At 45.4% G+C, this 26,411-nt stretch overlaps 1 protein-coding gene across 8 annotated transcripts in view; it reads right to left on the reverse strand.

The window, feature by feature from the left end:
* MEGF11 (multiple EGF like domains 11) overlaps positions 1 to 26,411 on the reverse strand; it is a gene marked incomplete at its 3' end in the record, with an annotated part of 303,133 nt that overhangs the window by 5,566 nt on the left and 271,156 nt on the right. For 4 of the 8 annotated variants that reach the window (XM_080396936.1, XM_080396935.1, XM_080396934.1 and 1 more), the window contains 4 exons: positions 22,523 to 22,641; positions 14,138 to 14,204; positions 7,275 to 7,331; positions 187 to 393 (listed from right to left, as the gene is read on the reverse strand). In XM_080396936.1, the coding sequence (XP_080253062.1) occupies positions 187 to 393; positions 7,275 to 7,331; positions 14,138 to 14,204; positions 22,523 to 22,641 (450 nt within the window). Of the gene's footprint in view, positions 1 to 186; positions 394 to 1,396; positions 1,534 to 7,274; positions 7,332 to 14,137; positions 14,205 to 22,522; positions 22,642 to 26,411 lie in introns of those variants that run through there. The other 4 variants (XM_080396938.1, XM_080396937.1, XM_080396941.1 and 1 more) reach the window with 4 other exon arrangements.

The following is a 26,411-nucleotide window of genomic DNA, read 5'->3' on the forward strand; positions in this document are numbered from 1 at the left end:
AAGCTCCCACCGAGGGCTCAGCTTCCCAGACCAACACACTAATGCACGGGCCTTCTCCCCGAGCCAGCACCTCCCCGCACCGTGCCAAGTCCATGCTACTTGTGTCAGGAAACGAAAAAAATAATCAGCATCTACAACAAAAACACCAACTGCAGGAACAGACCTCCTGCCGCTCGCCCCACTTACCAACTTCGTAGATGTTTTTATTGGCTGTTGATGAAGTTGGCATTTCTGAATATGGGGACTCCCTGTGACCAGGTGATTTCATTTCCACGTAGCTGCTCTCGGAGTGTTTGCATGTTAAAATGGGGGGGTCTTTAATGGTGGCATATGGGTTTTCGCTGCTGTTCAGAGAACAAGTGCTGGAGCTGCACACAGATTCTTTCATATAATCTGCAAAACAAGAGTGGTGTGGGAGTGTTAGAGTTGTTAGCTCTCTTAGGCTAATTACAGCTGAACCTCTGCAGGAAGGGGGTGGGGGTGGGGATGACAAGGGGCAGGGGGTAAGAAAGATCCTTGAAGCATCCAGCACAGTCACCCGACGCTTGTGCTCTGGGTGCATCCAGACCATTGCATCCACAAATCACGGGCAGGACAGAGATAAAAACCTGCTCAATACCGAAGGCTTTCCTGTAAAAGCTTCTAGTTGTCATTTACTGCAGTATTTAATCTGAGGTGGCAATCCTTTTCCTCCCTCCCCCTAATTCCTAAGGAGCTATGTTTTAATCCCGCTCCGCCTGCCCCGCTGACCCATTCATGCAGCCGCGATGAGTCGGCTCTGCAAGCAGGACCTTCTGCTGGTACTTGGCCTGCTGGGCCAGCTACAGGGTTAGTGACCCGGGGGCTTTCGTCAACACCAAACACCGTATGTTTGAATGCAAAACATTTCCAGCAGGCTTAGAACTGCATCAGTGCAGCGTATGTGCATATGTCGCCTGAGAGCTCCGGTTTCTGGGGCTACCCAGCACTAGGAGAAACCGACTTCTTCGTATTCCCTCTGCCATTAAGACTGGGAGGAGGCTGCTCCTGCTAGTGGGGAATGCTTGGGTTTCCACAGAGGGGACAAGCCTCCATTTGAGCCTCGCTTTTGCTTTACTTTTTTTTTTTCCCCCCCCCTTTGCTGCTCCTCTCCCCTAGGCTGGAGAAAACAGGAGACAGTGATGGAGCAGGCGCTACATGGGGAGAACAAGGTTGGCATGAGAGTTGTAACCACGAGTCTCCCATGTCTGTGACCCTGGCTGGGGTTCGCCAGCCTGCTGCAAGGTACAGCGCCAGTCTTGCTTTAAAAATAATAATAATAAAAAACAATAGAGAATAAATAGGTCTTAACATCGACATTCAAGAACGTGCCATTGCTGCTGTGTGCATCCTGCTGGGCAGTGCCATTAATTTAGAATTAGAGCGATGCAATGAAAGATGAGGCATTTTCTTGTGCTGGGTTACAGTACAAAGGCAGATCCTGGTATATATGAAATACTCCCGGTGAAATAGCGGGACTTGCAAAATAGCTGCAATCCCAGCTGCCCCCGCTATCTAGTATGGGAGACAAAAAGAGAAATTCAGGTTAAGAAATAGACAGACAACAAGATATCGCTTCTCCTTTACAAACCTCATCTCTGTGCCTAGCCGCCCCGTCCTGCTAACTCACTTGTCAAGTTTGCTTCACTCTGTGGCGCGATCATCCCTCTGTCAGCTCTGTGTCTGTGTCTGTGTGTGTGTCCATCAGCCCCAGGCCTGGTGCCCTTCGTCTTGGCTCAGCTGGGGGATAGCACTGAGCACGCGTCCAGAGCAAGGTGTCAGGTCGTGCCCTGTGGCCTGCAGCAAGCTATTGCATTTCTCTGCTCCCGATTTCAGTGACACGAGTCTATCTTGAGAGTCCTCGGCTCTCAGGGTTAGCGAAACCAGCTTGGTAGGAAGCTCTACCGCAAAGCAAACCAGCTGGACCATGCTGGGCCTGTCAGAGACATGAGGGCTGGCAGAGCCCTGCCACCAGTGCAATGTTTATTTAGTGATAATAAAATTAAGATACTCCTCATCTGACTTCAGCCTAGGTGAGATTAACAATGCCTTTGCTTCAAAGCAAAACAAATCTGTTTTGGTACATCACAGGAGACAGGAACCAAAGCAACACAGATACTCCCCAGCTGCTGGCAGCAGGGTTTGGCCCTCCAGCTTTACCAACCCCATCCCAGTACAGGCAAGTCAGTGACAAGCTGTCCTGTTCTGTCCTAACGAGCAATGGAGCAACGCTGCAAGACCGAAGGACTTCTGCACATGAATGAGCTCGGCGTTACTAGGTTTTGCTATGGATATGATTTAAATTAAGGTGCCACGCAGTCTAGGATCCATTAGTGTTTAAAGGTAAGGAGACAATAGACAAAGACTAACAAATGCTATAATAGAATTTAAATCTTCAGGCTAAAATACCTGTGCTATACGGACTGAGCCCTGTTCTTCAGTCACTGGGAAGGTTGTGCATGTGTGAACTGTCTCATGTTGGCAAGAAGCTGAAAGCTCCCGGCGCTGCCTGAGCAAATGCCAGTGCAGGAGCACTCACTGCTTCAGGGACACGGCCTGGATGAGGAGGAGAGACTCAGCCCCAAGGCTTTTATTTCATTCTTAGCCAAAGAAAGGCTCAGCTCTACCTGCCAGCAAGTTAGAGCTTCTGGTAGCTACTGCAAGTATGTAGTGCTCGTTAGGAGGGCGCAGGTAGCCTTAATAAGCCAGCTCTAAATGCTGGGGCAAGAGGACAGAAAGACGTCATGAACTTGCTTCTCTGTCTCAAGCCATGCTGCTGAGCTCATGAGGGCAAAAGGCAGGAGCTCACAAAAGCAGGAGCTCACAAAAGCAGGCAGCGTGAATAGGTCTGTGTGGCTTTTGGACTGTGCGAGGACGAGAGGGCGAAGTGAGCTCTGTGTGCGAGCAGGAGGCTGCCGGTGCCCCACGAGTCCGCTACAAAGCACTCCCTGTTGGCACCACACCTGGGAGGGAACAAATCAACACAGAGCTGGGTTTAGATTCATAAAATGTAGATTCTAAAGGACTGCTGGCTACTACAGTGAACAAGGGGGAAGATGAGAAGTCCTGCTCCTGTGGTGCTGTAGCATGCAGGCAAATAGCTGTGCATGTCAGTGCTGGCCTGTTTATGGAAGCGGGCACATCAGAGCTGGCATAGGCAAAACCCCCAGCACATCATGTATTTTATTAAGTCCAGCTCAGCTACTTCTGTCTTCCCAAGCTAAAATTCACCTGCACTGCTGCTAGGGCTGACGCTACCTCTCAGGCAGCTGTAGCTGCAGCACCAGCCCTTCCTTTCCCAGGACCATGTCAGAGAAGACCAGTGAAATACCACTTGGGCCGCCCAGACTCATTTGGCCTCTCCTGGGAACTGCCTTTTCTCAGAAGATATTGAGAAACAGCACGTCCAAGAGCCAATTCCTGCTGACGTAAATGGGAACTCTGTGTCTAGCTAGGGATTAGACCCTTTGCTCTGGATACAGTATAATTCACGGAGCACCGGCGTATGTCTGGTGATGTGCTATACACCAGGGAGTCATTAGCCAACAAGACACATTAAGCACAAGATCATGGAGAACTTAACTCTAAAGGATGCAGAAGCATCTGGGTTACTTTGTTATTAAGGTAGTTCGGGGCTAATTAAGAAGTCTGGCATCAATTGTCAAAGTTCATTTTATGAATTAATTTAACCAAGAACAAACATATTTAGAAATTCTCAGCCCATTTACCCTGCAGGCCACATGTGAGCTCCGGCAGTGCTGCCTCATCACCCTCCCATGACCGAGGTTGAGCTCTCACGGAGGTGCAAAGCTCAGCCCGACCCACGCCACTGCCACCGGCAGCACCGGTACTCGCTGTAAGCATTGATCAGCTGGACACGCTAAAGAAATATGGGGAACATGCTCTAATTTTGAAGTCCCTGTCTTCTGTGTTGCTTGGATACCAAACACCAGACCTTTGAGGGAGGTTTTATTTTTGTTACCAGGGGCTGGAAATGTACTTGTCCCTCCCACAGACCGGGTTCCTCTCTTTTGCCCTGAATATCCTCTGGCATACTAATGACAAGCCTCAGTACCTACTGCCACATTTGAAGTGCTAAGAAAATATGATGTACACAGGTAAAACATGCTCTCCAACTATTTAATCACATTTATGGATGCCGTTCAGTGTAGCATGCCTTTCTGGCTGCTTTCATTAACCTGGCCAACCTTCGCTGCTGCTAGGACAGTAACATAGCGATAGCTTATTGCGGCTTGTCATCGTGACACGGTTGTGGGGACGCATTCCTGTACAACAAACAAATGAACCGCACTAAACCAAGTCCCGAGTCCCTGAGCATTAGTGTTTCTAAGTGCTGGGATTTTGCTGGCTATCATGCAAAGTGTAGAGGGTTTTTTTTTTCCTTAAAATGTTAGTGCCTGAGGTCACATTATTCCACCAGTGCATCAGCATTCATTTAAAAAACAACAACAACAACAACAAAACAATTAAAAAAAGACAGAAGAACTCAGCTGCAAGGAAGAGCTTGGAAGAGGTGTCACTGAACACCATGCACAGGAAAGAAACTGCTCTGAAAACCTTGCGACTGGTCAACCCCTGTCCCCAGGTGCCACAGGGCTCAGAGCTGGCACCATGGCATCCAGCCCCTCGCTGCCCCGAAGGGTTCCTGCTGCTTTGTCAGCACAAGGAGCTGTCGGACAGTGCAGCATGAGCTGGGATTGCCTGTGGGTGGCCCGGGCAAACACAAACCACCGTGCCTAACCCCCTGGGCCTCCTCTAGCAGCACAGCCACCGCATTGCTAGTGGCAGGTTGCAAAAGGGACATCCCTCTCCTAGCTGCCCTGCCTGGGGACAGCCTCCAGCCAGGCCAGCGCAGAGCAGGGGCTGCAGAGCTGGGGGCTCTCATCTTCCCCGAGGAGAACTAGGGGAAGCGAGTGGTGAGCCAGTTCCACCACAGCCTGAACTTGAGGTGCCCTCAAGCCACAGGACCCCCGTGCCCCCTCCTGGCAGTGCATCCCATGCAATGCTCTGGGCTGGGGTCAGGAGTGCCAAACACAATTTTCAGCTGCAGGTCAAGCTGTCTCCAGTCAGAGCTAGCAAGTCCTGATAGGAAAAGACATTATCTTTAAAGCACGTAGAAGTATATGAAAACAAAGCACCCACCTGCCAAGTCTTTCGCTGACAGAATCTAACTGTTTGGGACTGGGAGTTTCTTTTATGTGAATGACCCAGCTCAGCAGAGGCTTTCTCTCCGTCTTAGATGAACTTGGCTGTTCAGGGCCAAGGCAATGCCTGGCAGGGCAAGGAGAGCTGCAGACTGAGCACCAGGCATGTCACCCAGCTCCTCCTGGTAGGAGACTCATCTGGGACTGAGAATGCCCACGCCGCTGCCAGAGCCCTGGCACTGCCTACACCCAGAAACTGACCTTCAGACTGCGCTGTCGGAAACCTTTAGCCATCCAAAGGCAGACACTTTGAAAAATCTCATCAGCTGCTAACTACCTGCAGGTTGGCTACTGAAAAACCTTGGGAAGTCAGGTGTGTTCCTGCATCCTCAGCACCCTGCCCTTGTCAGCACCACCTGTGCCTGTTTGCAGCTGCTGAGCAGCCACAAAAAAAACCACGGCAACTTTTCTGACATGGCTTCTAAGCCTGATTTTTCAATTTATAAGGAGGTAAACATGTAAAGAAAATGGCTTAGATCCTAAATAATAAACAAAATATGTAGCAGCAGAAAATAGACTTCACAGTTCACTGTCACTGTAATTCTTTTTCTCTTGTTCACACTGGTACCCCACTCTCTGTGTGACTCTATGGATGGGAATTTCTACTGCATGTGTTTAAAGCAGCTTTTAAACTATAGACACAGTTATTTAGTTTAAACTAATCTTGAAATTAATAGTTCCATCTAAAAAGAACAACTAGCTATGCTATAAGATTTTTTTTCTGAAAAAGAATCACTAAAGTAATTGAAACCAGTGGATTGAGTCAAATCTACATACATAATCTTTTTAATAGTTTAAATTTAGCTTTATAAAGAAACAGTTGGTCATGGATTATTGGTTTTTTTGGTGATTCTGTGTGGTAAGGTGATGTTTTAGGAAATATTATATCACTTTATTTTGTAAACAGCAGCTACAAAGTGATTAAGTGCTCTCTAGGCCTGGCTGTAAGCTGGTCATTGCTTTTTATATGGACTCGCTTTTAGTGTTCCTTGTTAGTTCAGCTAAAGGTCTGCTCTGTAACACCTCGGCCACAGCGGACCAGTGGGTGTCTTGAAACTAACTCTGCGTGAAGGTGCAATTTTCCCCGTTGCTCGGCCGATACCAGCTGAAGGCCATTGCGGAGAGAGGCTGTGCAGTATTTACCTCCTTGCCTGATGGAGGGACATTCCAGCTGGTGTGTACAGACGCAACAGCCTTGAGTTCAGTTCCAGGACCTCAGCTGAAACCTGCCTATTCTGGATGAGACAGACTCCTTGCTCCATCTTCTGGACCACAAGTTCAGTGTGCCAACCCCCAGCCCAGTCAATCAGAAGCTTGTGGGGACCACTGTGCCACGCAGTCTTGTAGTCCATACATAACTGGAATATTTTGAATGTAAACCTGGAGGACAACTGAAATCTAAAATCATTGGGCCTTGAGCTCATGATTCGTCTATGAGCCCTTTTTAGAAGTGCCCTGGAGTCAATGCCCATTAATTGCTTCGTGCCAGCGTGACTGCTTAATGTACTGAGTGAGGTCTTTTCTCAAGCTCTGCTATAAATCTCCTTCAGCAAGGGCCACATAGCAGGGTCAGCTTGTTTTCTAGTGGCTTTCTTTAAGCTCAGGATGGCTAAGAGCCTTACTGAGCCACAACTTAGCAGGCAAATGCACCAGTCTGTCATCAGCAACTGCCACCAGAAAGCCCTTGTGGGATGGCTAATATGTCCTAAAAGAGCTTCCCCTGGCCAGACAGCTCCACCTGTACCTGTCACTGCAGCAGAGCCCTCCCTTTCTGTCTTAACGCTGCTTTGCTGAGGCAGGAGCCTATGGCCTTGTAAAGACTTGCATCCATAATTCATGGGCCCCAGACATCTGGCTCAGAGTCAAAAGTGCTGCCAGCTGAGCCACGCAAGTGTGTTTTGTAGGTTATTGCTCTGTCCCTTTCTGTCTGCATGGCCACTCTCCCGGGTGCTCAGGTCTCCTATCTCACCTCTTCTACGACACCCTCCTCAAACTCTTTGCCAGGGTGACTGCAGGCACTGGATACCATACCTTTGAAGCTTTTTTCCATTATGTATGTGTTCTGACGTCTATCCATCCCACAAGCACCTGCATAAAAATGATATATAATGGAAAACAAATAAATATTTATGTAAATTGGATTGCTTTGACTACTGTGCAGCATATATTTTTTCCTCTAAATTGTACATCAAGGCCCTCATTTAGGGAGGCTCTTAAGCACATCCTCAGCTGTGAGCATGCACTCAGCTTCAGCAGGGATTCTGTGCACACCTAAAATTATGCATATGCTTAAGAGCTTCCCTGGAAGGGAGGACTTTCCTGAAGCAGGGTACTGTTCATTACCAAGAACAGCTATCCATCAGGAGAACAGAAAAAAAAAAATCATCTGCCAATACCTTCATTACTGAAACACTGGGTCAGATTAGTAAAAGAAGCCTAAAACATATCCCTTCAAATTTGAGTCTGCAGGTTACCTTATGTTACTCTGTGACTAGTTTTAGGTTTTGTTTCATTCATGGATAGTATGTTGTTTAACTCACAGTCTTAGAATCTAAAGTGTGTGCAATCTTTCTAAATTACCTAATATGACTTGGCTTATAAATTTGCGAAGTTCAAGAACTGATGTGACAGTAGTCCCTAAGCGACTACTACAGTGGTCTGAAAATGCACCGAGAGCAGAGAAGTGATAGAAAAGACTTCTGCCTTACGCAGCTCCAGAAGAACTTACTGTTCCTTACAGAAGCAGAGATAGAAGGGAATGGGAACCTTTTCCATTTTCACTGCTGCAAATTATCCTAGATATCAACCAAAAGGAAAATCTAATGTAAGGCTTCAAATCTTTTTAACTATAGAGTCTGATATTTCTTATCAGCTAGCAAAATCAACACAAATTTGGTTACTGAGATAGAATGTCTTTGTGGCTTATGGGATTCCCAATCAAGTAACTAAGCTACGCTGGTAAAAAAGCCCTGCAAACAGCATGTCCCAGAGGCCTCCCAGCTGTTTGTCCTTGCATGTCTTCTGGCCTCTACAGAAATAGCTGTCACCACCACTGACAATGCCGTCCCTTTTTCATGACAGCTTTGGGTTTTGCTAAATGAGGAAAATCACGAAATTAGACAGTAAATGCATTACTGGCTCATCAGAGAGAAATCCCTTTGCTTTGATAGAGAGTTTGTCTCTGAGCACAGGGCTGGTGGTACACCACTGGCTCTCTGCAATAGGGCTCTTCCCCTTCTGGCCAAGAGTGACACCCACGCACCCACCCACCCCACCCCAAGGCATTTGAGCACCTTCTGCTTTGTTTTCCACCACTCGTCCTGAGCCAATTCCCAGACTCACCCCCTGAAAGAAGATGCAGAGGGCAAACTTGACTGGGTAGCCTGGGCACAGTGGGGAAGCTCTTTCACATAACGGTATTAGCTGTGTGCTTTTCTCCTCTCCTGTATTTTGCTAGGGCAGAGTCCTGAGTGAAGAGGATGGAGCTAATTCATCCCTTGGCCCACATCCACAGGGCTGGTGCTCTCTTTCCCAGCAGCAGTGCTCCCAAAGGCCATCCCTGGTGATCATGGGTCCTCCTGCCAGGGCTGGGCAAGGCCCCAGGGGCAGGCATGCCCAGGCGGTATTTGGGCCAGCTTCACAGGTAAACATGCAGGGTGCCTCGGGCAAGAAACAGCTCTCGCAGAGCAAGGTGGGCATATAAGAAGCTGGTGAGCACACAGCTGGGGTTACAGGGTGAAGGGGGCCGTACCGTGGAGAGAGAGCAGCAGCAGGGAAGTGAAGGAGACCCAGGCTGACCCATGGGGATGTGCACTGGGCACGGCATTGCCCAGAGTGCAACAGCAACACTGGCTACAGAAGACTGGGATGAACAGCTTTGCTCAAGACCATGATCTAGTCCTCTAGTAACTTTAAAATATTGACTAGCCATGCTGGAGTTAGAGACAAAGCAAGCAGCAAAAAGCATAGGAGTGAAGGACCATGAAGAATAAATGACTTATTGAAACAGAGGTTACCCAGGGAATGGTCAGCTGTGCTCATTGCACAGTCCATGCTTGTACAAGAATGTTGCATCTGTTCTGAGCATCCTCATCAGATCTTTTCAGAAATGTTCCCACTGTGACTGCGAAGACCTGAATGAAGGCTGGAGCCTTGGGGCTGCTGTGAGGATGCAGCAATATCAACCAGCACTTTTGGCAGCTTGGAGGGGAAGAACTCCACCTTCTGAGCGTATTTTGTTAGCTCAGCTCCATGTGAGCTCCTGCCAGTCCTGTTGGAAATAACAGGCACGTCTGGAAGGGCTTCTGCAGCAGCAGAGATCACTGTTTCTGCTCTCAGTAAGCCCAACCTTGCTGTGAGACCATCCCGGAGGGCAGGCTGCTGTATTAATACAGGGTTCATCTGAGTGAGCCTGATTTCTGGTTCTGAGTTGGGTTACAGATAGTCCTAGCCCACACTGAGCTGCAAAATAGCACATTTCCATGCTTGAGCTCAGTTTTCACTTATTCCAGTGTAGCTATAGAAAAATGAGAATCCTTACAGGAGGATGGCTAAGAAAAGGTGGGATTCACCTGCTAGGAAAGATACAGGTAGGATTGGTGCTGCCTTGGGAGGGCTACAAGGACCCCCCAAAGCCCTTCCCAACCTATTTCCTATAATTCTGCCTGTAGTCTTCTTTTATGTCTGCTGTAATTCTGTGGGCTTTATGACCCATTTTTGTGTATTCACTGCATTCCTCAGGAGGTGAAATGAATACATTATTTTTCAAACTGCAAAAGCAGTTAATGTGGAAAAGCCCTCAACAGGCCAGGAAGCTGGCATTTCAGGAAAGTCTAGGCTTAAGTCTGAAGCTAAATTGTCTGCTGGGGTGAAATCAGAGTCACAGCTGGAAATATTTTTCCACACCCCTTGGCTTTGAGAAAAATGCAGAGTCAGCTCTGATTCAAATTTGTGGCTTTGGTCCTCTGGAATAAATGCAGCTTTGAGTCACTCAAGATGTGCTGCAAATCACACTTTAGTCTTTGCATTGAAGACTGCTGTTAAAAACCATTACAGATACAGCCACTTCTGTCTGCAGTTCGATGTGCCCAGCACTCAAGCTAATGTGCATAACAACCTTTTCTGAACTCAGCAGGTGGTTTAGGACATTTGACTTGCTTGGAATAGGAGCTGGAAGCTGGATGCTGCAATTGCTTAATGCAGACTGGACTAGTGCAGGAGAGATTAGTCACAGGGCAAACAATTCTGGTTCTGCAACAAGAGACAGCAAATAGAAAATGCAAACATAAGCCATTCCTCAAAACTGGTAGGACTAGGCTGCATTGAACAGGTGAACGTTGTGAACACACAACCAGTGTGACAAAGCTGCCTCTTCCTGGCACCACAGATTCCCCAGACTCTGATCTCTCAAGCACACATCCATGAGAATTACTTGTGCCTCATCGCTAATCATCCATTTAACAGAGACGATTATCTCGCTGACAAGGCTTGATATTTGAAGCTCACAAGCAAATGTGCCAGCAGTGAAAGTACAGGCTTTGTTCTGCTCCTTGCATTTCCCTGTTGGGAAGAACAGAAACCTGGCAACTGAAGTCCTGCAAAACAGGCAAAATACCTGCAGTCTGGTAAGATCCACTGTATATGTATGTACAGTGGAATACCTATGTATAATTTTATATATATTTATAGTATATATGCATAGGTATGCGTACACATACATAAGATTCATGTTTTTCTACACAATTTCTTCCTGTTAGGCTCAGAAAGTCCCATTGTTATCAGAGGAAACATACACATTGACTTAGATAGGAGATACGTTGGGTCCTCAGTTAAGACTAAATAGTTTTTCTTAGCATCACGTATAGCAAACGGCCTCTGGCCGTCTGACCCGCACTCTTCCCAGGAAGCTGGTGCTGGGTCAGGTGGATTCACTCTCACACTTCATTGCCATGTTTGCTCTATCTCCTTGATCTGTGCTGCTGTGGCAGTGTGTAGGACATGCATCTGGAATAGGGACCATGGTGGACCCTGAAATGGTTGTTCCTTTGGCCATAAGCCCCCTCGGTATGAACAGCCCTTCCTCTGCTCCCTCAGAGAACATCTTTCATTCTTTTCCTTTCCACATAAAATGTCTGAGGAATGACCTCTGGCTGAGCAAAGGCCAATGATGCAAACTGTGAGCAATCAAAAGGTGTTTTCCAAAGCTGCAGAAGTGCAGCCTGCAAGAATGAGGCAAGCAAAGAGCAGTTAATTAAAGCACTCATATGGGATTGCCTTTATGAGATACACAAGCAAATAGAAAGTACATGGTATTTCCTGAAAGCATTCTGTTGATCCTCTTTTAGACACAGATACAGAGATACATTGCTTGGAAGTGAGGAGCTGTGGTGCCAAGCACACAGAAAAGGGCATGATGGCACCAATCAGCTGAGCAGTAGTGCTCTGCTTCTGCTAGAAACAGTCCCCTGGCTTCTCCTGAGCTGCCAGCCGCTGCTCTGGGCAAGTCAGCATCTTCTCCTTGGGAGTAGCTGCTTCTCCTGCTCTCCCTGAGCTGTGAGATCAAAGGGGAATCTAAGCCTGGATCCAGCGTGGTATTGAGAAGCAAGGTTTTCCCCATCAGGAGAGCCCCTGAATCCTTACATCCAGTCTGAGCACAGTCATAACTCTGGAAAGTGATGGTATGCTGCAGTTCAAAATACAAAAGGTGTCAGCCTGGGGCAGGTCTGGACAGTGTCCAACTTTGAGCACTGTATTTGAGCAGAAATACATTTCATAGGTCAGGGTAAAAAAAAAAGAGACTTAAGAAAACTCCTTATGATTGCAGGTTTTAGAAGATCAGTGTCTGAGTTAATTTTCACATGGATATTCTTACGATTTCCTTTCCCTTCAACTATAATTCATATTTTTGACACTTGCAATTTCTAACAAGGCTACGGACATTTTTGTGAGCCTGATACTCTTTCTCATCTGGTTGGTCCAAAGATCCTGTCCTTTGGGATTGCTGCCTCAGCCGGAGTCATCGCCGGCTGAAGAACCAGGGAGGTGACCAGAAGAGTTGAGGGTTTTCTGTCTGTTCCAAATGTCTCTTCAATTTCCCTTTAAGTTATCTTCCCTGCCTCTAGCTAACTCGCACATCTGCTTTCTATAGTATTTCATGGGGTCACAACAGAGGAGTTGTCCACTGTTGTTTTAACTATTTTTAATGGAATCCAGCTATGCACAATGCTTGGCTGTCATTCCATCATCAGCTGGAGCATCTGTGTACTAGTGGGATGAGAAGGTGGTACATCTCTTCAACTCTGTGATACTTCCAAGTGTGATGCAGTTTAGAGGTCAAGATCCCCCATGTGACCATATTAGGCTTCACCTGTATTTTATGTTTACAATTAAAAATTGAGGTTTTCCACTTTCTTCTGAAATTTGCACATGTAAGTAGAATCTGCAGCTTTTATTGCAGAAAAGTAATACCATGAAATGAAAAAAAAATTAGTTTCATGTAAAAATGGCCAAGTTAGCATAAGCAAGCATTACATTTAGTACTGAAAAGGAAGGCAAAAAATCTCCTTTTATCAATTAGTGTGAAAAAGATTTTGAAAGAAACAAGGGGAAAAAAATAAAAAGAGTATCTGGGATGCAAAATGCCATGGAAAAAATTGTGACTGTTTTGCTGGAGACCACTTAGCTAAAGTATTTATCACCTCTACATCATTCTTATTGCAAAGGCATTTAGCATCGCTTCTGCTAGCAAAATAAAATGCATGAATACAGGACAAATGTGGCACACAGGGAGTTCAGGACACTGCAAGATAAACCCAAACAAAGCTAGTGCACAAAGCCGTAAAATGGTAAAAGGAAAATTAACTTGATTTGAGGAGCATTTGGAAATCCTCACCCCCCCCAACTCTCCACGTCACGTACAGATAAGCACAACAGCAGTTCTGCAGCTTATTATACAGAAGAAAACATAGATGGTTGATAATGATGGAAAAGGTTTTGCATTGAAGCTTGACAGGTTTGTGATTTTCCTGATGCAGGGAAGACTTGATCTTTGGAGCAAGGCATGGTGTGTGACGAAAAGAGCAGTGACAAGATGTGATGCCTGATGGTCCCCTATGTTAATTCCTTTGCCACGTGAGCTGCAAGATAGTTGACCTTAAAAATCCCATAATACCACTTAATACTGCACTTTCCCCTATACTGCAAATTTTCAGTAAGATATGAGTAATCCCAGTTAAAGGAAAGGGCAAATGCTTTCTGCCACTGACAAGCTAAACTCCAAGTGCTCAGATAGGAAAACAAATAGCATCCAAAGCACTAAATCTGGATAGGCTTTGAGATAACAGCTGCTAAAAACCCTGTTAAAACTGAGGCCAGGGGGAATAAACTCAGAAAGGGCAATTAAACTGCACTCTTGGCTTGTCTGCACTGGCTGGTCATTCAAAATTGCCTGAAAAGTGGCCACTGTATGATTAACTGGGAGATAACAGGGTGTATCACATGCTCCAGCTCCTGCAGAGGCTCCACAATTTTATCAAGATGCTAGTATCTAGTGCTAAGTTTTATTAATCATGAAAGAAAAAAAAAATTCCAAATTTGAATTTTTAATGTTTTAAGTCAGACCTTAAAAAAGCATTTATAGAGTAGATGACAGTATTCAACTGAGCAACCTAGGAAGGGAGACTAGAATGAATATTGACTCTGCTTTCCCAATCAATGGTTTGTGGTAAAGGAAACAATTTTCAATTCTCCATCTTTCACTACTGGCAATTCTGATTGTGAAATAAAGACAACACCGATATTATTCCTTATTATTAATGCCTTTATGAAAGGCTGACTTGGATTTGGAATTGCTCTAAAGTCTACTAAAGTGATTAAATTGTTTAAAAATTACTGACCTAGTTCATTCAGATAGCTGTAGGGTCTCCAGTCTGCAGTTTCTCTGTCAAGGATTTTGTTACTGAGCTGTTCAAAAAGTATGATAATGGGTTAATGCTGAAATAAACAGACAGTTCCCACCCAAGACTACAGCCCAATGATGTCACGAATAAAAATGGGAGATGACTATTACCTTGGCCTCACCATTTCAGTTCTTTATCTGTATGAATTTGAGAGTTGTTCACTAGCATTAGGGAAAATCACAAAGGAAAGTCACTTCACCAAGCAATGAACACAAGCATGCTGGAAAATACAGGATTTCCTTCAGTAACCAGTAATCACGACGAATGCCTGTGTACGTGAAGTAACATGCTGGCAGTTACAAAATAACTAATGAAGATGGATGGATTAAAACCACCTACGTAAGCATGCAGAGGGGAGCTGCTTGGAACAAAGGAGGTTTGCTAATACATCTGTGTATTTAGTTAAAAGAGATGTAATGGCTACAAGATTTCTCTCAATTCAAGGAAAATAACACTGGTAATAATGAAACATAAAGCCCCGTGCAGATCTGCCAGCAAAAGCGGAGAGGAGTCCAGAGCTGCCATCCAGATGCTACTGTTGGAAAAACACCTCTTGCAGGGTGGCAGCTGGGACCCTCCGTGTGCCCAGGGCACAGCTGGCTCCTGTGCCAGTGTGGCTGGAGGGGCGGCGGGGCACAGCTGGGCCACCACGGTGGTACCATCTGGAGGAGGCTGCTGTTGTAATAGGCACACGTGTCAAGATGCTCTTGGGTTTTCAGCTGTTTGTAGAAGTCCCACTTGAGCTAGGTAGCGCTTAAGCACAACACCAAGAGGCAAGCACAGTGTCAGCCTGATGGACGGGGATTTTGGGGACCTGGAGTGAGCTTGCTGGAGCATCTCTTCTGGTGGGGTCAATGAAAGGAGAGGGGCTGCTGTTTTGGGGGTGCATGGCTCTGCCAGACTGGGGCACCACGGCACAAGTGGCTCTACAAAGCATATGGCAATCAGGTGAATCACTGTAGTTGCTAAAGCTGCTGAGTTTTCCACCTTGACATTTTTCCCTTGAAAGCCACACCTGCTGAAAGTACAGCTGGTCCTGGGGAAGTGTCAGTTGAAGAGCAAATCCCAACCCTGTTTCTGAAAAATTAAAGTTATGAAGCCTTTGTTGCTCTCCTGTGTCTGCTTCCAAACTGGAAAGCCTCCTCCTGCCTCTGTTTTAGAGGGTTCAGCTCTGCCATTTTATTGTATTTACAAGAAAATGCTTAACAATAAAGGAGGTAAAAACTGAAACAAAGTATTCAAAACTACCACAACATTTTTCCTGATCACTTATTAATTTTTGCTTAGCTTTTGTAATGGGTTTTAAGACCTGGAACAAAAAACCCCCACGTATGTGTTGTTGGGATATAAAGTCCCAGCTGGTACCCAGCACCTACAACCACACCTTCACAGTCCTGTTCAACAGCCCTCAGTGCCACAGCCACCCCACTCCGGGGTGCAGCAGCCCCGCACTGTCCCTGTGCCCGCAGAGCACCCGCTGTCCCCGGACACCGAGGATGAGTCCCCCGCCACTCCTGGAAACACCTGACAGTGCACGTGCCACCTGAGGGAAGGGGGGCATGGCCTTGTGCTCCCAGGGCAGGTAGTGCCCCCTGAGTGCATGGTCACAAATATCTTTATGTTGTGCTACCAGCCCAGAAGCCCGGTGAAGGGTGAGCTGCCCTGCACAGGGTGCTGGGCAAAGAGACACGATAGCCCACACCCCATTTTGGAGAGATTGCCTTAAAGGAAACAGCCAGATGGGGAGGGGTAGAAGGGCTCTCCCATGTAGCAGCCGGGGACCTCGCTGTGTGCCGTGTAACACGGCCAGGATCTCAGGGGCAGGGCAGTGACCAAGCCAAGTGATGTAGCCAGTTGAATCCGCTGCAAGGAGCACAACACGACATTCCTGCAAGGAATAACTGTCACAGGAGGTGAAGAAATACAGCAGGAAGGAGAGATGCTGGGCCAAGAGAGAGGAGGAGGGCATGGGGCTGGGCAGCCGTGCAGTTCCTCTGCCCCTTGGTTTAGGTAGTGACCACAATGTGGAGGGCTTAGGGCCAGAAAAGCTCCTTTGGCAAAAGTTCCTCTATAAATAAGGCAATGGGAACCAGCAGGATCCTCGCAGCCAGGAAAACATTCTGTGAGCTTCCCCAAAGCTGGGTCACTGAGGAAGAAGCTGCAAACCCCTGCTGCCTCGTCCTTATCTCTAGGGAAAGCATCTGCAAATACCTTTCTCTACCAGGAGCACCACATTTAGGACAACTACACTATGTATTACAAACTGTGCATTTAGAAGCTTTTATCTGATCACAGAAACTGGTTTTCATTTGGGTGAAGATTTGTAACAACCACAGGCAAAACCTTGCCCTCATTGACTGAATCCTGTTGATAGAATTCCACCGATTCAGGATGCAGAAAGTGGTCTGATGTGTTTGTACACCAAATGTAATCTGCCCTGGCTTAAACAGACATAGGAGAAACCACAGTGTGAGCACTGCACAGAGGCACAGGAGACAGCACAGAGAGAAAAGGCTGTGCACGCACACACACACACGAGGTGCTGGGTCTCTCTACAAGCAACTGCAGAGTGTTTTTAGAGTTATTTGGCTGAAGCTTTTCTGCAAACAGGTTTCACCATTTGCAAAGCATGTAATTGTGCTCCAAACGGGCTGAACTCCAGCCTGGAAGAAAGATTCAGGACACACAATAGTGCAAATACATTGACCACACACACACACAGATGTGTGTGTACACATACATATATAAATATACATGTATATAAAAGTATAGACACAGGCACACAGGCAGACAAAGGCAGGTTAATGCCAGCATGCTGAAAGGAGCCCATTGCAAATCCATCTGAGAGCCAGGCTCTGGTTGAAAGGGCCCCTGCTGCTGAGCCACCAGCACTGCTCTTGAAAGAGGCATTAATTCGGCGTGGTTCTGTGCCCTGTACTGTGTGGGAAGCAAAGCCAGGTGATCACAAGGGTCCCTCGTGGCCCCACAGTCCATGAATCTCACATCACCAGCAGCGCAGTGAAAGCTGTACCTAGTGCCTCATCCTGTTCCTTCTCATTTTCTGTCTCTATATATTCCCACTAAGGTAACGTGTCATCAGCTCATTAGGCACCTTTGCCACCAGCCACTCTCCTCAAGGACATGCCCAGTGCAGAGAGAAAGTTGATAAAGCTGGTTGCCTGCAATATTTCTAGAGCAATCATTGCCCAAGAGCAGTGGCTGCGACAGCGTATCCTTGCTCCTGGCACGGACTGTGCATCTGGCATCTCCCAGTTGACAACGCAAGAGTCATTTCTTTGTCATTCAGCGGTTCCTTGTACTTCCCCAGAACTGAGGACACAAACACTGGCAGCAGATGCACAGTATGGACGGATGGGGCAGTCAGAGCAGACGAGCAACAGCAAGGCAATGAAAAGCAGATGGGTTTGTAATGTGGTCACAGAGAAGCCGACGTTCCTGGCCCTGCGCTCGGCTGGTGTAAATCAGTGCAGCCCGACTAACGGCACTGTCAGTTTTCATCAGTGAAGCCCATGGCTTTTTTCTTCATTCCAAAATTTGCAGAATAACGTGAATGCTGATTTTCATTCCAGCTGCACCACTTAGATCACATTTATTGAAGTCTTGGGGTTTCTATTAAAAGCTGTGTTTTTGCAGGATTTATAAATCAGCTCACAAACCTAAAATTTGGCATGAAGAGCTATAGGCTAGAATTGATTTTTTTTTAATGAAATGATTTGGGGACATTTCTAAGTTTTTTAGAATGCAGTAATTACGAAGAAATGTGATTATAGCTGTCTCTTTGTGCTACTATCATTTCTTAACACACTATAATTTGTTAACTTTTTTTTTTTTAAAGATAGAAGATACTTCAATTTTTAGTGTGAAGCAAAATTGCTTTTCTGGAGGAAAAAATACTTCATTGTAAATTTATCCACTAAAAATCCTAGCTTGTAATTTTAGCAATTTGGTTAGAACTACCTTATATCTGGCAACTTTTCCTTTAAGATCAACGAGATACTAGCATGAGTAAAGCAAAGCCATTATCTGCCCGTCTGAAATAGCTGGATAGATCGCAGGGGCAAGCTGATCACCAGCAATGCCATTTGTCAATGCTCAGGTTTTCAAAGAGACCATGGTGATTAGGCAAAGGAGTGCTGGCAGGAACTCCATCATACCTTTATCTTCCAGGACAGCAATCAATAGGAGTTTTGCATTCACTTTCCTGACTACTGACTTCAGATTTCCACAGTCCAAGCCTGTGTTTCTGTTTTAGATGGCTATTCTGAACACTCTGCAGCCATTCTGTATTATTTGCAGTCTTCCTTTTCCTTGGGCAAGTTTTAGTCAAAGGTACTTTAATGATGCTTTCTGTGGTTGAGTTCCTTTTTATTAGCTGGGTGACATCCAGTCAGACCATTTTCAGTGACCTCTGTTTTGCAGTTTCTAATTTAATGTGATGTCTTTGGTAGAATTTAGATCTTCCTTTAATGGATATGAATCTGCTAGCTTTAAAAATTCAGAACATCTAATAGCAATTGATTTTTATGATGACTGTAGAAACCAGCAACACCTAGACTCTAGCTGCGATGCTGTTCTCGTTTGGTAGGGAGTGAGGGTGGAATTAAAAGCTTTGCAAAACTGCAAGGTGAGAATCCTCCATTTGCTTGTGACACACCTGTGCAGCCTCGTGCTTTATACTGAGTATTCACAAAGTTTTGCAGCCTTCTGTACGTGAGCTATATTCCTACCTTCACGCCCAATTCAAAACCTCAAATCCAGAGCTGGCATCGAAGCATAGAGAAGTGGTTCTGTGAATGAACTCCCTCTGAGTCCTCAGCATCTGAAAGTCTGGTCTCTCACTCAAGCAATGAGAGTTCTGATGTGAAGACGTGGGTATGGAGGTAAGTGTGTATCTCTGTTTATCTGCTTTGGAAATTTTTCGTGCAGTAATTCCGTGGCACAATTTCACTTGAGTTCATGTGTGATACTCCTTGGTAACTCACATCATCATTATTATTCGCTGTTGCACAGGTCATAAAAATAAAGGCCAAACCTACTTGTAGGAGCTAATAAGCAAAGGTCACTTTTTGGTGTCACTTAAGTGGATAGCAAAATATTATTGACTTAATATTTTACCATTAAATAGTAATATTTAACTATTTAACCCAAGCTGACTTTGCAAGCTCACTCACATGGGAAGACATTTATTTGTTGTAAGGTGCTGGTAGTTACTAACTTGCACTGAGATGGAGGAGCCTCTGCCTTCTCCTTAACCCTAGAGATGCAGTGCCATTCTCCTGGACCTTGCACAGAGACAAAGCTCAGCCCTACAAACTCCTGCTGGCAGCTGGAGCAGACTTCAGGGACACAGGACTGGAAGGGCTTTGATCACTGAGTCCCTGAGTCCAGCCACCTTTTACTGCAAACACCCAGGCACATAATCACTTAGCTGATCAAGCTCCATTTTAACAGTAATCAGATTTCTTTGTCCCATTAGTCTTACTGGGAAGCTATTCCAAAATCTCACTGATCTGATGTTAGAAATCTAATTTCCAGCTTCAATGCATTCATGGCCACTTCATCCCCATTTGTTCTTGTGCCAGCTCTGTCATCTAACTTAAATAGCTCTTCTCCCTCCTAGTGTTTACCTCGTTGTATTTATAGATGGCAATCATACTCCCTCTCAGCATTCATTTTGCTAGATAAAAGAAGTCAAGCCTTTTTTTAGCCTTTTCTCATACGCTCCCCCTTACCCTCCCACTTGCTTTTGCCTGCACGTATTCCTGTCTGAGCACTCCACTAGCACCGCTGACCAGTCTTGTACACACCAGAGGGTTTTAATGCCTCCACTCCTACTTGTCTCTCAGCAGCTTCAGTTTTTACCTTCAGGACGTGCATAGGGTCCTGAGCGGTGCCAAAATATCTGTCTGGCAGAGGGGAGATGAGGAGGTGAGATACCTTCCCTCTGGTCCTAGAAAAGATGCAGGAAAGCTCAGCACTGCTCCCTCCCTCTGAAGGCATATCTGTCTCACAAACTGCGGTCCTCAGTGCAGTGCTGGACCTTTTAGCTTCTGCTATCAGCCATCTGTCCCCACCTTGATTCCCTAGTGAGGTACCCACTGTGTGCACCCATAACAGCAGCAAGGTCAGTAAATGCAGACAACAGCACAGGACAGCTGTGCTCGGTGCCCCACAGCCAGACTGACCCTTGGTGCAGGGCTGGGAGAGGGAAGCAGAGGCAGCAGGAAGGGAAAAAGAAACAATATGTGTATAGTTGGGTGAGAAAAGAGAATAGGAAAATGGATATGAGGAAACCCAGAAAAGATAATAAAGTGGAGAGAACACCAAGGGAAGAGGAGAGAAAAGGCAAAGTAAGACACAGAAAAAAAGAAAAGGACAAGAGGGGCAGGGGGAGCACAGGAGAAAGAAAGCCTTCTCAAACTGGAGCAGGGCTGCATCTCCTTGTTGCCCTCCCTCTCTTTGTACCTTTGCCCAAGCTGTCTCTCCGAAAGAAGTGCTAGAGGAATGGCTCCAGTCCATTGCCTCAAGGCATGATCTCCTCTGAGCACAGGGAGGATAATACATCGAGGGCTCTGGCTCAGCAGTTCAGAGATTCCTCTGCCACTTTTTTTCATTTTGCATCTGTGCTGGCTCCTTTGTGACCCCAGCTGGCACCATAAAGAAATGAATCCTCCAAGTACAACTTGTGCACATTTCCCTGCAGAAAGTGGGAATGGCACCAGACAAACTGATTTTGGAAATGAAACTCGTTAAGGCAGCCATTAGGGGCTTTATATGCTCTTTTGTCTTACTTGGCTGGAGAACTGCATAGACGGAAGAAGCGTATTTTTGGCCATCCCCAGCTATTCAGCACTGCAAAGCATTCTCATGAATAAGTAAGATGGTGGGAGATTTAAAGGAAATATCAGGCCATGTATTTTGATAAGTGCCCTGAAAATACCAGATCCATTGTTTTTTTTACTATTTGAATGTCAGAACAACCTGCTGACCTACTGACAGTGAGTTCTACAGCAGGCGAGCCGCTTTCACGACTAGTCCAAATGCATCACTCGGGCTTTAAACCGGTTTTTGGGCAGCTTAGTATTTGAAGTAGCTCTGTGACAAGATGGCACTGCGGGCTGGGAAACCAGGAGAGGTGCTTGCTTTGACCTCTTCTGAATTCATTTAAAGTACGGCAATGGGATTGGTGGTCCAGGCCCACACTCACGGTGTTCATCCTAAACTTGACATTATAAGGATTTGCACTTTCAGTTTGGGGAGCAAAAATGCAGGATGCAAGGGGACCATCTACATTGGAAAACATATTTACACATCTGTCTAAACTTTCCTCTGAGAAATCTCTGGAGCCAGCCTTTTTATTACATTTTAATGAGATTTTCTTTTAATAAGTAAGAAATGGCTTTACAGGAGCACATGTAAAAATATTTTTGCATACATCTTGTGCAGTAGTGCCTTTTTTGCATTAAATTTTGTTCCCATGGCTTTCCGGTTAGAAGAGCTACATTTGGGTTAAGGTGACACAGCCTGCAAGTGCCATCATTTTTAAAGCTGACAACCTTGATTAAATCAATTGCATTTCCTTTTTCCTCTGCTCCCTACCCTTTGCCCCACCTTGGCTTATCAAGGCTCTAAAGCAAGAGCTGTCTTACCGTTTACCACATCTAAATCTATTCCTAAAGTGGTGAATTGAGTAACAGTGTTGTCTATGAACGGTCCTAGGGGATCAATAGCAACATGCGATAAGTAAGCTACTCCTGGATGTTCAAGCAATACAGTCTGGACAGCTCTGCTGGAAAGCCATGAGTAACAGCAGAGCTCTCAGAACATCCCTGGACAAGAACAGTGCTCAGAAGGTCCCCAAGTACCTTCTTGCATCTATCTGCTTCTCTGTGTCAGCAGCAGATTTGTGTGTCTACTGATCTGGGAAACAATGATATAGCAAAGTTAGATTACTGACTTAATGCTTCATTGATTTACTTTTGTTATATTAACAGATAATTACAATAATCCACTTATTTATCTTTTCTGAGAAGCAAACATACCTTATAGTTGCTAAGACACTACGCCTTATTGACCCAGACAGGCATGCGCTGAAACTCCAGTTACCATGCACAGAGATTACGAAGATACAGGCAGGGGAAAGCAGAGACCTTTTAGTGTCTGTTAGAGCTATGGTGTCAGGAATTGCTGCACTGGATTTTTAAATAATGCTGGCAGACAACAGGATCCAACAGGCATTGCTTTGGTTGATTTCCTTGAACTGATAAGAACATTGCTAAAGTGGGGTGGGATAATATCTACCTTACTGGAGCTGTTTCCATCCAGATTACTGGTAAAGAAGCGTGAAGTCACACCACATGAGAGAGTGTGGTAGCTTGGATTGGAAAAACAATGTACACTGCCGCTACCTTGGGATATATCTGGGAAGAAAACAAGTCATCACAAAATACTTTGGAAGCCATAATGATTCTTAAGAAACTGAAAACATGGTAGAGATTACCTAGTTCAGAAAACTTTGTTAAATATACTGGGTGTTACAAAACATCTGCAGATGAAATCTATCCTGCATTATCATGGTGTGAAGCTCTTGACTATTAGCATTAAACATACGATAAAAGCGCACAATATTTAATTAATACAGTGTTATCTTTTTGAAGATCTTAAAAAAGGAATTCCTGACAGGCCAGCTGCTTTTCAGGTGAGGGAGGAAATTCAAAACTCAGGAAATGCATGAGCGGCAACACCATTTCTTCCTTAGTTTATACGCAAGTAAGAGCTACTGATGAGAATAAGCCCTGTAGTTATGAAACAATTAATTAAAACTTTTTTGTTACAAAAAAAGGTAGTTAATGTTAGAAATCAAGGTGCTTTAACCATAGAGTCCAAAACATTTTACATAGCTTTTTGTGCAAAGGCTTGGAGAAAAAAAGAAAGCTGCAGCGCTGAAAGGCAAACTTGGGCAATTACATTGTTACGCTTGGAGACATTTTAATCTCTTTCCTCACTTTAACTTATGAGCACATTTACCAAACAAAACAATTTACCAGGAAAGGCATCATATTTATACTGGCAGTTCTAATGAAAACATCAATCCCTATCTGTTTCCAGCTTAATAATAAAATGATAAATATTTTAAAGTGCCATCAGAAGAAAGGATGAAAAACGTAAACTGAAGCAACACCATTTAAAAAGCCAAGCCCTGTAAGAAGTAAATGAATGGGCTTTAATAAACCATGGGCTTAAATTAGAAAGGCAGAAAGGTTAATTATAGGAAACACCCTCACACGGAAAGGGTAATGAAGTGCTGGGGTGGCTGCCTGTCCCCATCATCAGAGCTCTTTAATGAAGACTGGCAGCAGATGGGTGAGGAAGGAGGTGGACCTGGCTGGCACTGTCTGTGGGAGGGGGGTACCAAGTCACCATCAACCATCTCTTCTTGCCCTTTGTATTCCTGTGAACATGCATTTTGCTTTGCTGACATCTTGTGGAGATCTAGTTTTAGCTTAATTTACTGCAAAATATCCTGTTTCAAATAAGTGGGTTTATCTGCAGGGTGTCTATTACATAAGTGCTGTGGCACACAGCTGACAGAGGAAACGGCACAGGCACATGCGTATCTGACCGAGCATTTATTTTCTGCTGAAACATACAGAGCAACTTCTGAAGTCAGCTCTATTTTGCAGTAAGTGCAGAGCTTTTTAGTTCTAGCTATTTTCTGAGGCTGTTGCTAACGAAGTATCCCAGATCAGGATCCGGTTCCAGAAGTAAAGTCTTTGCATTTACCTTCTTTCAGGTAACCATTGCCCAGCTCAGCAGCCAGGCTGCCAGGACTTTGCCATCTCCCCTAACTGTAACTCTGTGATATTTGCAGTAGAATTAACAAAAAACAGATGTCTCTTGGGGTCTACAAATGAGAACTGGGGCTGGAACCCAAACACTGTGATCAGTGTACGCCCATCACAAACACAGCTGCTTGCATATACTATGCCTTGAACCTGCTAATGAGGGACTGGCAGCTCACCAGGGGAGCACAGCTCATCTACCCTTCACACAACCTGCAGTCCCGGTTAAATATAGACACTTGAAGCCATGCCTTTCTGCTTTGTAGGTGAGTGTTGATGGCTGAGTCACACCAGCTCCCAGCTCTGCCTTCCCCCTTCCCTTATCTGTCATGCTCTCGCTCAGCTGTGGGCAAGAAGGACCAGCTTGAAGGGAAAGAGGCACAGTCCCCTGCCTTTGCTGCAAGATAAGAGGGCACGTACCAAAGGTTTCTGTGAGCCTGCTGACACATTACAAGTTCACACCCAGCTTATCTGGTCGTAGCTTGTTTTGTGCACCCGAAATGAGCTGAAGGAAAAGTCTAACAGACTGCCCTCTACTTAGCACAGTGCTGAATTAATGAACCTGAGCTCATACACAAGTCTGCATCACCAAAAACCTTTTCTTCCTTCATTGCATGCAGGACCATATACTCAGAATTACTCCTTCCACACAGTTCCATTTGGTCGATACTTAAGTACCCACCCAGGCTGATTTACCTTGATAGCATAGTCCATTTTCTACACATTTATTCATGAAGCTCTTATAACTGCTGGCTGGAAATACATCAAATTCAAACCTAATGCTATCCCAGTTAAAAGAAAAAAAAAAACCAACCACCAACAAAAAACAGCCCACAAAACTCCCTCTCTTCCCACAGATGAGTTTTATCCTGCTCTGAACAGTAAGCAAAGACTTAACTATCTAAAAGAAAAGGAATTATTTAAATTAAAACAAAACAAAAAAAAAAATCCAAAGGTTATGTTAATGTTAACACAGGGAGATGAGTCCTGTGAAGGGATCCATGACGACTGAGTCCTGCCGTGAGCCCCTTAAGCCTGAGGCTGTACTCCAGTGGAAGACCCATGAGGTCTGGATGAAGGCCAGACTGCTCTATAACTTGAAGGACTGAGCTTCTGCCCCGAGCCAGGGCTGTGAAATGACACAAAGAACATTGGTCTCCATCCTGCAGTGGCAGCAGGACAGTGTAGTGTGGAAACTGGGCACAAGGCCAACCATGAAAAAAGGGAGTAAGTAAGCACTCTGCAGTAAATACAAACCCAGATATGTCAAGCTGCAAAATGGAACTGTTTTCTTCTTCTTTTTGTGTGGCTCTTCTCCACCCACACAGAGTGTCAGCGGGGTGGCTGAAGACTCCAAACAGGAGGGTTCACTCTGCCACCTCCTACTACACATCATCTGCAGATCATTTCTGTAAATGTCTTATCTAGGCTGCAGGATCCACGATGCTCTGTTTGTATCGAGCTTTGCTTAGGTTTTGGCTCTCAGCACAGGATTCACCCATATCAGAAAGTTTGTTAAGACCCTGATAAGACCTTGAGCATCACTTCAGCCAATAACCAAGTCTTTGTGACAGTCCTGAAAAGAAATCTCTGCTGCTCTTTAGCACTACCACATAGTTTCCCCCTCTGTTCCTATCTCCTTGAATTAAACAACCTGCAGTTGAAAATCTCTTGTTGGATGCAATGGACCATTCTCATGCTGAGGAGCACCATTTTAAAGTCTGCTTTCAGATCCATGTGCTGTGGTTAAGCTCTCCCAGCATGGATGGCTTTCTTTCCCACTGGCTGCTGGGCAGAGTGTGTGCTTTGCTGCCACATCCTTCATCCACAAATGCAAAAGAGTCTACGGGCTGCCCAGGGGGTTCCCCATTCTTATAATCTCTCTCACACACATGCACGGATTATCAGCATCAGAAAAGCTGAAGGCGTAAAGACCAAAAACATCCTCCAGAAATAAATTAATGTGCTGGAAGAAATTACTGCCTCCAGGAGCTAGACATCTGCATATGTGACTCTATTCAGAAACAACAGTACCCTAACTAGAGTAAACAAGCAAAATAACAACAGTGGTGATTCAGGTTAGCCAAAATGTTACAACCCGCATAGGGCTGGATATTGCAGTCATTGTTCAGGTGGAATTCCTGCTGAAGTCCATGGGTTTATGTGGGTTTATATTAATTGGACAAGTATATCTGCATAGTATTCTGCCCTTAATTCACATTCAAAATTCCAGGTCAAGGTTGAAATCCCTGTTACCTCTATGTAATACTGTTACTGTCCTTCAGCATCCTCTGCAACGCACAAATGCACACACACATACACTCATACGCACAGGCGTTGTTCTTGCC

The sequence above is a fragment of the Falco punctatus genome (assembly GCF_963210335.1).
Source record: "Falco punctatus genome assembly, chromosome: 7".
In the NCBI taxonomy this organism is placed as follows: domain Eukaryota; kingdom Metazoa; phylum Chordata; class Aves; order Falconiformes; family Falconidae; genus Falco; species Falco punctatus.